General features: G+C 40.4%; 2 protein-coding genes across 2 annotated transcripts in view; both read right to left on the bottom strand.

Annotated features, from left to right (window-relative positions):
- Window positions 1-11,287, bottom strand: part of SERPINI2 (serpin family I member 2) — a 31,234-nt gene extending 19,947 nt beyond the window's left edge. Inside the window, exons 1-4 of the mRNA XM_006127777.5 lie at window positions 10,049-11,287; window positions 8,189-8,492; window positions 4,394-4,624; window positions 2,351-2,545 (exon numbers count right to left, since the gene is read on the bottom strand). Coding sequence (XP_006127839.1) covers window positions 2,351-2,545; window positions 4,394-4,624; window positions 8,189-8,450 — 688 coding nt within the window. The 5' untranslated portion in view covers window positions 8,451-8,492; window positions 10,049-11,287. The remainder of the gene's footprint in view (window positions 1-2,350; window positions 2,546-4,393; window positions 4,625-8,188; window positions 8,493-10,048) is intronic.
- A 142-nt stretch (window positions 11,288-11,429) lies between these two features.
- The window catches only part of WDR49 (WD repeat domain 49), an 85,665-nt gene continuing 83,872 nt past the window's right edge, over window positions 11,430-13,222 (bottom strand). The window contains exon 20 of the mRNA XM_075937882.2: window positions 11,430-12,156. The gene's annotated coding sequence lies outside the window, so the exon portion shown is untranslated. The remainder of the gene's footprint in view (window positions 12,157-13,222) is intronic.

Raw genomic sequence — 13,222 nt, 5'->3', positions numbered from 1 at the left:
TTTCACCTGCAGATCCTGCTCAGGTGGGTAGATGCAGTAGGAGGTGGGGGACATGTCCAGTTCTCAGCTGTCCCAGCTGTGAAGACAGGTTACAAGGACAGTCATCACAGGAGACACTGTGTATTGAGCCTAGCCCTAGTCTCGAGCTGACATCGAAGGTCTCTGTTCAGACAATGGCAATGTGCTTCGAGCAAGGCCATATGTTGCTTAGAAAGCAGGCACTTTCCAGCAGGTGCATAGACATCCCAGGAGAGCATCAGAACACACACTGCTTGGGGATAAGCAGGCATGGGAAGGTGCTAGCCACACCTAGAGGTGGGACGGGGCAGCTCAGCTTCTTTCGGTGGCTCGCACACACCAGGTCCGGCACTCACAAGGTCTCACTGAGGGCACGTCTAGACTACAAGCCTCTGTCGCCAGAGGCATGTAGATTAGGCTACCAGGCATAGGAAAATGAAGCGGCGATTTAAATAATCGCCGCTTCATTTAAATTTACATGGCTGCCGCACTGAGCTGATCAGCTGTTTGTCAGCTCAGCGCAGTAGTCTGGATGCACAGGTGTCGACATCAAAGGTATTTGTCGACCACCCAGGTAAACCTCATCCCAGGAGGCATACCTGGGTGGTTGACAAATGCCTTTGATGTCGACACCCGCGTGTCCAGACTACCGCGCTGAGCCGACAAACAGCTGATCGGCTCAGCGGGGCAGCCATGTAAATTTAAATGAAGCGGCGATTATTTAAATCACTGCTTCATTTCCCTATGCCTGGTAGCCTAATCTACATGCCTCTGGCAACAGAGGCATGTAGTCTAGATGTACCCAGAGAGAGAACTTCTATCCCTGCCCACCGGAAGAGGGATGGTTGGGGGATGTGTGTGAGTGGCAGACACTGCTTGCCAGAGAGAGTGCTAATGGGTTCTTCTCTTCTTCCTTCTCCCAGCAGGTTCCCATGCACAATATCAGTCTTCTCCACATCACCATGCTCAATCAGGAGCAAATTCTGACTGAGGGCAGCCGTGATCCTGGGCCATGTGCTGCACTGCTGTGTGGTTCCATGACCACAGCATGGGAAGGTATCCTATCACGGAGGCCAGAATAAGACAGTCATCTCCAGGAACCTTGTAAAAAGGACCAAGAGGTTCCTGTGTGAGAGCATCATGGAGCTGAGTGCTTTAGACTGGTGCTCCGTGTGCAGACACATGAACAAGCTGTTCTGCGATCCCCATGCCAAGTAAGCTGAGAAAGGTGTGTGGCCCCTGGCAACCCATTGCCTTACCCTGCTTGTAGATACAGAAAGTTAAAGAACTCACCAAAAGCACCCTCCCCAAGGTCATCGGAAGCCTGGGAGATGTCCTGGGAAGGGAGAACCGGCTCCTAGGTGAGAAGCAGCCCCTGGCTCTGAGGCATCATCACCTGGCTGGCTTCCTCTTCCTCCTCCACATGGTTGTCCTCCTCCTCTGCCATCCCACCTTACTGCCGGCTGACACCAGGCGTGTCTTGGCCAGACTCAATGAGTGTGGCGGGGGAGGTTACATGCCCCCTCCCAGGATGACATCCAGCTGTTCATAATAATGGCAGGTGTGAGGTGCCGCCCTAGAGTGTCCCATCTGCTCCCTGGCCCTCTGGTAGGCCTGGTGAAGGTCTTTTATATTAAGCCTGAACTGCACCAGGTTCCTTCTGTGGCTTTCTCTGCCAGACTGGCAGCGATCCTACGGTAGATGTCGGTGTTCCTCTTCTTGGTGCGGCGGTTCTGGAGGTTGGACTCCTCCTCTCACACCTCAGTGAGGTCCAGGATCTTCGTACCAGTCCAGGCTGAAACTCTTTTGTGTCTCTTGGCAGTAGAGACCATGAGAGCAGCTGAAGTGCTGACAGCCATCGGAGGGTCCAATGGAGCTTTGGGGGTAGTCATGTCTCACAGTGATGCTACCTCACACAGGGCTCATGAAACTGGACATATGGGACTGGCCCTTCTCCTGTTCCCAGGACTTTTAGAGCTCTACAGAAGGAGGAGAGCAGTGGAGATGCCAGGTGTGGCCAGAGCAGTCAGAACTGACAGCTGCAGGAAGCCTCTGGAGACCAATTAGTTTGAATTAGTGGTACCGGAGTGTCCACACTGATATTTTTTCAAACACGTTCCAGAATTAGCATTATTCCTTGTGAAAGCAGGAGTGCAGAGTTTGAATTCTGCAGCTCCTTATTTCAAAATAACAGGCTTGGTAATGTGGACATACTGCTTACCAATTTGAACTTGGAGTGGACGGGTGTATTTTGGCCTAAGATCCTAGATCAGGTTTAGGACAATGTGTATGATGTTATGGGCATCACACAGGCATGCATATTTTACGTTACCAAATTTTGTTCTCATCTGAAGATGCATCATTGGTATCTTAATTACAGAACCATCTCTCTTAGTAAAATCCATATCATGGGTAGCTTCTTGTCTGAACTTCTGCTTCCAATCTCCTTTGAAGTAAATAGCATTCACCAGAATAAGCCTAGTGAGAGGACCAAATTCTTCACTTGACACAATATTTTTTATTTTGCCTAGGGAGAAAAATGTACACAAACAAAATTTTTAGTCACTATAAACACCAACTAGTCTATTTTAAACACAATTCAAATGAACATACATGCACTATGCAGAATGTGATTTTAAAGATTTCCTCATATGGTAACACTCTGGGGGGGGGGGGGAGATGGGGCAGAAGGCTATTGCCCTCTGACGTGAGAAAATAGTTTGTCATTACACTTTTGTCCCAGTGAAGTGGATGGGATTTTGCTATTGACATACATGGGAACCGGTCATGTTCATTATGTTAGGAAGATTTTGTGTTCAATAAGGAATATAATACTTTCCTGCAGAGTTCCAGATTATTTTGATATTGTCACAGCATTCTGCTCCAGAATGAAGGTTTAAATGAACTTTCAACTTCCCCTAATAAAAAATATCTTCATATTAAGAATGGCATGTAAGTGATGTAAGGATGTCTATCTGAGGCTGCAGACATTATCTAAATGGATGTTGAATAATCATGCTGAATAATTTAAATTCCAATATTAACCATTTCATTGCTTCTTGGAGCACAAATATCAAGCTCATTTGCTTCTCCATTGTTGCTGACTTTAGCAGCAGATAGTTAATTGGTGTGTATAGTTGCTTTGGTAAGGAATGATCAATTCAAATGCCTTTTGCCTCCAGATTTAAAGTTATTTCTACATATACGTCTACACTACAGAAGAAGATCAAAGCTGCTGCTGTTGATCTTCCAGGGTTTGTATTAGCGGGTCCAGTTAAGACAGCTAATTCAAAGTGAGAAGGGCACTCAAGTCAACGCTGGTAACCCTGCTTTCACAAGGAGTAAGGGAAGTCAAAGGAAGAGGGTTCTTCCTTAGACTTCCTGCAGTGTAAATAGTGCCAAAATCCGAGTTAAGCTACTTCAATTTCAGCTACGTGATTAACATATCTGAAGTTGCGTATCTGTGTCCCATAGTGTAGACATACCCCACCTGTCTGAAAGGGAAAGGAGAAGAACTCTTTCCCATACCAAGCCCCTACCAAGCTCCGAAATGACTCCAGAATAACAGCACCTTCCGCACCACTCATCACTACTGGATACCAAAATCCCCCTTTGTCCTATATCCAGCTTCCAAAGCCTTCAACTTTCCCCTGATAACTTTATTGGTTCAGTTATTTGATGTCAATACAAAATGTGTAACAAATTAGAGTTAAAATATAGGAGCAGCATAAAATAAATGGGATGTTATCAAATTAAGTAATGCCCAAATAGCTTATTAATTGGAGTAGAAAGGTCAGAGAAAGATTAGACAGAGTTACGTAATTCTGAAGATCCTCTTGTGAAATTAAGGATGAACATTTCACATTGTTGGGCATGGAGCTTTGGCTATAATTAACAGTGAGAGCTGTGTAAATTGCTTCTAGTCTCAATATTTACACGAAGTATCAGAGTTTATTTAGCAGCTGTTTAGTGTTCTGAAGATGAATAGATATTACTAACATGTATTAATGATTTACAATAAATGTGAGAAACGGAGCACTTATTATTAACAAATTATCTACTTGGCAAGAAGTAATAATTTCCTAAAACCTGTAGTTGTATACAAATGACATACTAAATAATTTTCTTAAGAAATGTGTTCCATGGCTATGAATTAAAAGAAGATCATTAGAGTTAGTAAAGATCATGACATTTTTCTCCATTTAAGGGCTAGTTGCTGGTGTTAATAACAGCCCATATTGGAAACAAGGTACTAACTTCTAGATTCCTTCTTGCAAAGTCTCTGATTTGTCCCAGTATATATATTTTAGGACATTAAAGGGGAAGAAATTAACTAGCAAACAATGATTTTATAAAATCTGTAGAGAGAGTTTACCATCTGTTTTGTTTTCTACCCAGGTACTTATGGTCTCCGCACAAGCTTTTGGGTCTTGGAAATTCACCAGTTTTATAGCAGCCTGAAAAAATTCCTTGTTGCTATGGAGATACTGTTCTTTTACAATGAATCCTTCTTGAAGGTAGAGGGCATTGGCAAGATTAAATGTAAATTCTTTCTTTTCTGAGGTGACAGAGAAAAGTGTCTGGAGCAGCAGAGAGAATTCTTCACCTAAGGAAAATAAATGTTAATAGTAGCATCTTCATTTGAAGAACATAAAACAGCTGTGTAATAGCATCGTTTTCCACATACAAAATGGACTCCATAATTCCCTGAAGCTTCAGGTGCAGTACAACAAAGCCTGCCTTTGTAAATGAGCAATAATATTCTGAATGTTCCCTTTATGTAAATTTCAGGAAAAAAAATAGAAGATCAAAATTGTCCCACTCCTGGTCCTAGCCGCAGAATACAGGCCCCTTCTACTCAAGCTACCTTGTAAAGATAATGAGTAAGGTGACCAGACATTTCCCAAAATTGTCAGTGGTTTGAAGGCTTCTTCCAACATCACTGTCAGAGTTGTAGAAAAAATATTGTTCTTTTTATTGTAAGCTACTGCAGGCACAAGCCACCTGCAGATGCAGAGAAGAAAATACAGTAAAAGGGTTCAAGACTTGAAAACACTAAGGGATTAAATACTACCCTCACAAAGTTTGATTCTGAAAGCAATGAGCATTTCTCATTGGAGGATGAGAGGAGAGATAGATGAGTAGTAACTCTCTTGTCCTCTCTCCCAACCAAAACTACTCCTCCACCTCCACTAAAAACATTCTCTCTCCTAGTCTTCTTGAATGAAAGGTATAAACCTATTCTATATAAGGACAACATGCATTAGACTCCACATGCAAGATTAATTCACAACATCAGCTGTAGTACAGAGACAGATCGTGCCTCTCCTTACTCTCTCTGGATGTACCTTACTCTAATGAAATCAGTGGAACTATACCTAGAACAGTGGTCCCCAACGTGGTGCCCGCAGGCACCATGATACCCGCTACAGCATTTATGTGCGCCCGTCGAGTGATCAGGGCCGGCCTCGGCCCCGGGTGCATGGCGCATGGGCGGCCCCACCCCGGATGCCCGGCGCGTGAGCAGCCCTGCCCCTGAGTGCCCAGCAGCCCCAAAAGGTTGGGGACCACTGACCTAGAATAAGATATTACTGAGCATGAATAAGGGTGACAAAGGGTGCATCTACACAGCACAGTTATTTCAAAGTAACTGACCTTATTTCAAAATAACAATGTAAGCATATACACAGCAATTCTGTTATTTCAAAATAATTTGAAATAATGGATGGCTTATTCCAATTTCTGTAAACCTCATTCCACAAGGAATATTGCCTGTTCTGAAATAGCTATTTCAAAATAGCTATAGTGTGGATGCTTCACGGTTGCTATTTCGAAATAGCTCCTTTCCAGGGCCATTCAAACTAATTATTCTCTAGTGCCTCCTCTGACTCTAAATCAGAGTTTCCCAACCTATGGGTAGGGACCCAAATATAGGTCACCATTAAATTTCAAAAGGGTTGCCCTGTGTCTCCCCAGGTGGCTCTAAAGGAGCCATTCACACATTTTTTTGAATTGCCATGGGTCACCAAGTCTTCCTGAATTGTCAAAATAGATCCCCATCTGGAAAAGGTTGGGAACCGCTGCTCTAAATCAAGGTAGCATATCAACATTAGGGGAGCCTGCCTCAGACCAATTTTGGGGCTTCCCTGTAGTGTAGATGAGCTATTTCGAAATAAGTTATTCCAGAGTATTTCTTCTGGAATAGCAGATTTCAAAAGAAGCATGCAGTGCAGATGTACCCCAAGTCTGACTCTTTTAACCTACATGCTCCTTCAAAGGATCACATTTAATGAGCAAAGCATGAACTATATCTATTTAAATACAAAGAAAATGAATCTCATTGATACACTAATTAAAAAGGTACTATGAGTTATCATTCCCAAGTCTGACTCTGCACGCTTTTCAGCACTGGTAACATGGTTGATAGAGAAGAGTTTTGAAGTCACTTTCAGATGCTCAGGCTAACCTTATCTTTCTTAAAAAACAATGAATAGTCTACCAATACCTTAAAGACTAACAAAACATATAGATGATATCATGAGCTTTCGTGGGTACAACCCGAAGAAGTGGGTTGTACGCACAAAAGCTCAATACCATCTACATGTTTTGTTAGTCTTTGAGGTGCTGCTAGACTATTCATTGTTTACGTTTTTCCAGTTACAGACTAACTCAGCTACCTGCTGAAGCTTATCTTTCTTGAAAGATAATGCCAGGGGCAGATAATGAGAGAACCCCTACGGAGTGTTGTTACACTTCAAAATTCACAATGTATTGATTATATATTTGATTTTCTTAAAAGTTCCCAAGCCAAATGCATTCCTGAAGTCACTCCACTGAAGTCAATCCTTGCATCAGAGCTGAATTTTGACCTCCCAGATTAATTTAACTCTACAATTTAATACATGTAAAAATGCAGATTGCAGTACATCTTCTCTCTTATGTCCCAGGCTCAGCTCATTCTGTTCTTTTCTGTCACATCTTTATAACAACACAGAGAGATGAAATTCATTCAATGTTGTAACCACCCACCCTAATTAGTTTCCATTAGTGCCATATGGTACTGCAAAGGCATTTTAGAAACATTCCTTTCTGCCAATGTCTGCTTAAATATTTTCTTTAAAAAAATGTTTAGTAATCATGTGTTTGAATGAATGGATTTATGTCCCTATGAATGTGCCATATATGTCCAGCTGTCCCTTGATAAGTTATTCCTGGGAGTCTCTGGGGAAAAAAGCATTGTACCCAACAAAATGCTTCAAAGAAATGTTTAAAGTACATTTTGCACATTGGATTTGATCTGCAGATCAATTATCTCTAATTGTACAGATTGCATTAAAACTATTCACATCAAATAAAATTGACTACTACATTTCCTGAAACCTGTAATTGAATACAGGCTTCCATTATTTCTACTTCTAGCTGTTAAGAAGGCAGTGTTTTGGGTACAAGATGTGCACATTTTAACATCATTTAGCCAATAGATTTTTGTAAGTCTTTTTCACTGTAGAATTAGTGTGGGATTTTTTTAAATTGGTAATGACTTTCCTATTACTTTTAATTAAAGATGATATTAAATATAAATAAAGAAGTGGAGGCCAGGGGTGAGTGACTGGAGTTGACTTCTTCTATTCCTTAGTCTAGATAGTGTTTGGGAGCACTGCACTCTGTAAGTAGTCTCAAGACTTCAGTGAAACTATTTATAGATAGGGTAAGGTTCATAGATAGATAGATATAGATATAGCTATATAGATATAGTAATAAAGCCCTACTAAATTCATGGTCGATGTTGGTGAATTTCATGATCATAAGATTTTAAAGGTCATAACAAGATTTCAGATATTAAATTTGGAATTGTATGGTGTTGTAACTGTAGGGGTCCTGACGCAAAAAGCGGTTGGGGATGCGGATGTTGCAAGGGTATTGTAGGGGGGTCACAGTCTTGCCACCCTTACTTCTGTAGTAGTGCTGGTGGTAGCGCTGCCTTCAGAGCTGGGCAGCCAGAGAGTGGTGGCTGCTGGCTGGGAGCCCAGCTCTGAAAGCAGTGCCACTGCCAGCAGCAGCACAGAAGTAAGGATGGCATGTATAGTATTCTTATAAATTTCAGTGACTGACTGGCTGCTCAGAGGAACCTGTTCTGAGAATATAAACAACACTAAATCAAGATACTCACTATCTTCATTTCCTTGCAGATTCAAAGCGTGTCTTATCTCATTAAGTGCTTTTCCTTTTGCCCCCAATTGAATCATTCCAAGAAGTAAGGCAGTACCAAGTGGTGAGTGTATGATGTTCTCTTTAAAACAGTGAAGAACTTGGTAGAGATCCACTGCAAGATGTGTAGTGCTGTCAGCCATTAGATTAGAAATGGGGCTGCAAGTTAAGTATGTTCCAGCTGTAATCAAGAGCAGGCTTTGAAATAAAGCACTTCTCATCATAGCTCGATTTACTGCAGTTTTTTCTCCTCTGAATGATTAGAACTGAAAACACATGTTAAGAAACAGGATGGTGATTTAACTTTATGCTACCACACTGGTCTGAAGATATGATAAACAGTGTTAAGCTCCTTTATGTAGTTTTATTGGTTAGTTTATTTATCTTACCCATAAATTACACACCCTGTACAAAAGAAACTTGACAACACTAGGAAATGTTACCTTTGATCGTTAATAAAACCCTATGTAAATCATCCCCTAAAATAAAGTACTATACCTGTAAAGAGGTTTAATCATGCTATAATCTTGATAAACAGAAAGCTATATAAAAATAGGTTGAAGTGAATATTTAAAGAGTATTTGCAAGTATAATTCTGTGCAACTTTGGCATAATGTATGTACTGTTCCCCAATTACGTTCATTGTTTACCACAGTTAGAAGATATCCTTTGACAAATCATAGAAAGGGAGAAGCAATGTGCAGTCAGTAAGTAAGTCTATACAGTCAGTTAAGATACTGATCCATTTAATTGATACTGACAACAACTATATTCACGCAGCTGTGTTACCACATGCTTATGTAGCAAAAAATACCAAGCTGTGCTTGATTTTGAGTGGAAAACACTATTCCAAATAGAGATGGTCTGTAACTGAAAAATATTGATCTGAATCCATACTTCTAATAACTTGAATTTTAGGATATTTGGATCTGGGATTTTGAATCACTGTATTAAGTTAAGAGGGGAGCAGTTGTACAATTCAGATCATGGGTGAAGTTTCAGACTATAAAGTGTGTTTAAATCCAGGATTTTGGTTTGGAACACTCTTGAATTCCAGACCAAATGCTGTTTCAGAAATGTAGTTTCAAAATACAAATATGAATTTGAAAAGACAATAGAATTTTAAAAGCGCTCTTCATATCTTCAAGTCTATCACAAAAACATTTTTATAAATAATAAAATAAATTCTGATACAGTAATACAGCAGATATTACGAAACTGAAAATTAGCTCACATGAAGCCTAGAATACAATGAAATCCCCCCTGATCAAGAGTTACTGTGGAATCATTAAATTTCCACTGAGCAAGTACTAAGGGCAAATAGAAGGAGATCTCTAACTATGTCAGCATTAAGTAGAAGCTGGAATCATGCTCGGAAACTAGAGATTGGAATTTTTAAAGAAATCTGAGGAAGCCTTCCTTGATTCTTTTGAGTAACCTCAACCTAAACCTCTAACTGTCCACTATCACCTACCTTACACTAAATTCATAATTCAAAGCCCACTGATATCACTGGCTTTTAATGGCTTTAAGCCCGAAAACATTAAGTTTGCAGAGCTATAATTTGAATTCAGTTACAATCACCCACTACCATTGAAGTCAATGAAAGCACTTCCATTGATTTCAGCGGAAATAAGAATCAAGCCCCTTACTTACTACTGTCATACCTTAAGAAAGGAATAGCTAAAAGGAATTTGGAGTAGGCAATAATAAAGATACAAAGCTACATAATTTAAATGTTAGGGTTTATTTTATATTAATAGCAACCAGCAATCATTTACTGTTCTCAAAAGCCATTTAAAGAATTAATGCACATGCTTACCTGGAAAACCGTATCGTATCTCTCCACTGTTCACAGCAACATTACACTTAAAAATTGGTTTGCCTTGAAACAAAAAGTTAAGAGCAACAAGGACAAGGACACAATATGTTTATCACAAAAAGCCTCATGATTAATGAACCAAAACCCACAACAGATGGCCACAAAGTTTATCGTGAAAATTTGTCTTTCCAAAATGTGTCAACATTAATTGGGATGTCTTGCCTTGTGTAAGAAATGAAGGGAGGGAACAGTGCTTCAGTTTAATGGGACAACAGCATAACTCAGAAACGTGACCACAGTTCTAATGTGCCCTTCTGAGCTTTTTTTAGTTTATGTGGAGTCTGCATTTGAAAACAGAACTACAGAGCATCCTCCTGAATTGATGCACAAAAAAATGGTTATTTTTTTCATGTGGTTTCACCTGCAAATTGCAAATATATCAAGCATGGTGAAAATACATATTTTAAACATAGCTGGGAGGGGAAAGGGGACGAAGGCTTACATATTTTTAGCCCTGTCCTGTTGTAAAGAATAGCGTAGAACATCGGAAGGCTCTTGCCTGTGCAAGGCACAGTGCTGTCTGGGGCAATGGCTGGAAGAAGGCTCCTTATTCCATCCTCTCACATAGCTACATAAGGACTGGCACAGTTTTAACCTAAACAGTTTAATGCAACAAGCAGTGATAAAATACTAGAACGCTATAGAATAGATATAAGGAATACAAGACAATATGGGGTAGAAGTTTTAGAGTATCATTACACAGGAATTAAAAGCCCACAGCTGGCCTACTAGCTCAGGCTCCTGGTGTTCAAATTAAGGGGCTACTTGACTGCAGTGTAGATATTTGGGCTTGGGCTGGAGCCTGGGGTTTAGGAGCCCTGGGGTCCCAGAACTCCGGCTGCAGCATGAGCTCAAATGTCTATACCACAGTTAAACAGCCCCTTAGTCCAAGCACCTTAGCCCAAGTCTGCTGCTGTGCACTAGACACAGGTATCTGACTACAGTGTAGACATACTCTAAATCAGACTTGGTATGGAATGGGCCCATCACAAGTTATGCAAGTCATTCCAGGTGCATGCCAATAAAAAAAATTGATAAAATACTACTCCCAGACATCTGACATAGCCTGAAAGTGGTACAGAAATAGTATGAGAAAGTCAATACAGGTGAAACCTCTCTAGTCTGGCAACATCCATGGAATACCTCAGTTTTTCCTTTATACGGTTTGGTTCTTTGATCTTGATTTCTTATAACAAGTTATCAGCAGAGAAAGGCCTACCCCGAATGCATGGCTGCAAAAGGCTACATTTTGGCATAATCAGAAGTGGGGAGTTTGCATTCACTACCTCTTAGAGTTTGGCCTCGCAAACCACTTAACACCTTTTATTCAAAAAGTAAATTTTTATGTGGCACATTGTTCAATATAGTCAGGTCTCAAACTGTATCCCTCTCCCCTGAGAGTTTACATACAATCTTGGCACATAATAAAACATAAACAATTAATACAATGGAATCCAAGGATTTTAAAGGTAATTCAATCCAGAATCCCAAGGACATAGCAGAAAATGCAATACCTTTTCCCTAACCTCTATGTACTTATCGATCCTACTGTACGCTTCTCAGAGCAGAGAACGTATTTCAGGGTTTGAAAAGAACCAAGCACACAGTGAGCACTACCATAAAAAATACAGAAAGTAATAAGATCATGGAATATGTGAAATGGCTGCAGGTAATCTTGTCATATATTATAATACCCCCCACACATTTATGCTGCTTTATAAATAACATGTTGGCAAAGTTATAGTACAGTTAAATTGATAATAGGCACTACTTGTTACAGTAAGTAAATAATTTTCAAGACAGAAAAGTGAGATTTTTGACTGCACTGCTTCTCTTAAGAAATAAATTTACACACACTTAGGAACAAAATAAAGTTTACAACCGCCCAAAAACAGATGTATCAGTTCTTTTTGCTATAAAAGTGTTATGGGAAGTCTTCACTTTTGAGGTCTCTTCTTTTATTGTCTTGCATGCTTGTGCTTGACTTTTTAGTGTAAAATTGTTCACTGATATTTATTTCCATATTGTCAAGCTGATCAAAAACAGCTCTGAAAGGAAGATGTTGAATTATACATATGCTTTATTTATTTATACATGCATACATACATACATACATACATACATAGTTCTGCTACGAGTGCAGGGGACTGGACTAGATGGCCTCTCAAGGTCCCTTCCTGTCCTACAATCCAATGATTTTTCAACAGTCTTTTTAGTTTTAATTAGGGACGTTAAATATCGGTTAATTGAATAGTGATTAACCTCATGAATTCTTATCGGTTACTCAACTATTCTGTAGTGCCCAAGGGTGGGGCCAGCAGCCAGTGTGCTCCAGCCCCACTCCTGAAGAGCTCCCTGCCACTCTGTGCTGCTGCTTGTGTGGGATGCTAGGCAGGAGCTAGTCCATGAGGGGAGCCAGTTTAAAAACCAGCTGCCGTTGTCCTGCGCTGCTGCCTCTGATACACAGGCAGCAGTGCAGGGTGGCAGCAGCCCCTGTTCAGGAGAGGTCTGAGAGCTCCCAGTGCAAGTTGGGACTGAGCTGGGCTGCCTGCCTCCTAGTACACTTCCAATGCAGAGCTGCAGCAGGGGTAGATACTAGACACGTCACAAGCCAGGACTGATCGAGGCTGCTGGCCAGCCTGCTAAAATATTTACTAGTGTGGGGAAGGGAGGAAATGCGTGTAGTCTATAGCGTTAACCTGTAAGCTTTTGCTTATTGGTTAATCGACTACACTATTACAACCCTAGTTTTAACATTATAATATGACTATTTATTAATGTCATTGCAGTGCTTTTATAAAGTATATTTTGTTTGCTTTAAATAACTTTTATCATGAGTTTATCTAACGTTTTGAAATTCATAAGGGGAAAAAAATTGATTGCCTGCTTCCAGTCAAAACTAGCATTCTAATCCTTTAAACACTTACACAAAAGTTTGTTTACATATATGAATACTTTTATTGAACTCAGTGGGGAATCGCATTTAAGAGTTTGCAGGATTAGGTCTGCAAAATTATCCAAATTAGCAACCCTCTGGAATATCCAGAAACTTCCAATTTTTTCCAAATGGCTGATTGAGTCCTCTTACTTCAGTGAGACTTACATGAGTCAAGT

Source organism: Pelodiscus sinensis, chromosome 10 (genome assembly GCF_052426305.1).
Source record: "Pelodiscus sinensis isolate ZL-2025 chromosome 10, ASM5242630v1, whole genome shotgun sequence".
Classification (NCBI taxonomy): domain Eukaryota; kingdom Metazoa; phylum Chordata; order Testudines; family Trionychidae; genus Pelodiscus; species Pelodiscus sinensis.
The sequence above is the reverse complement of the archived record's forward strand: the minus strand, read 5'-3'. Positions and strand labels throughout refer to the sequence as shown.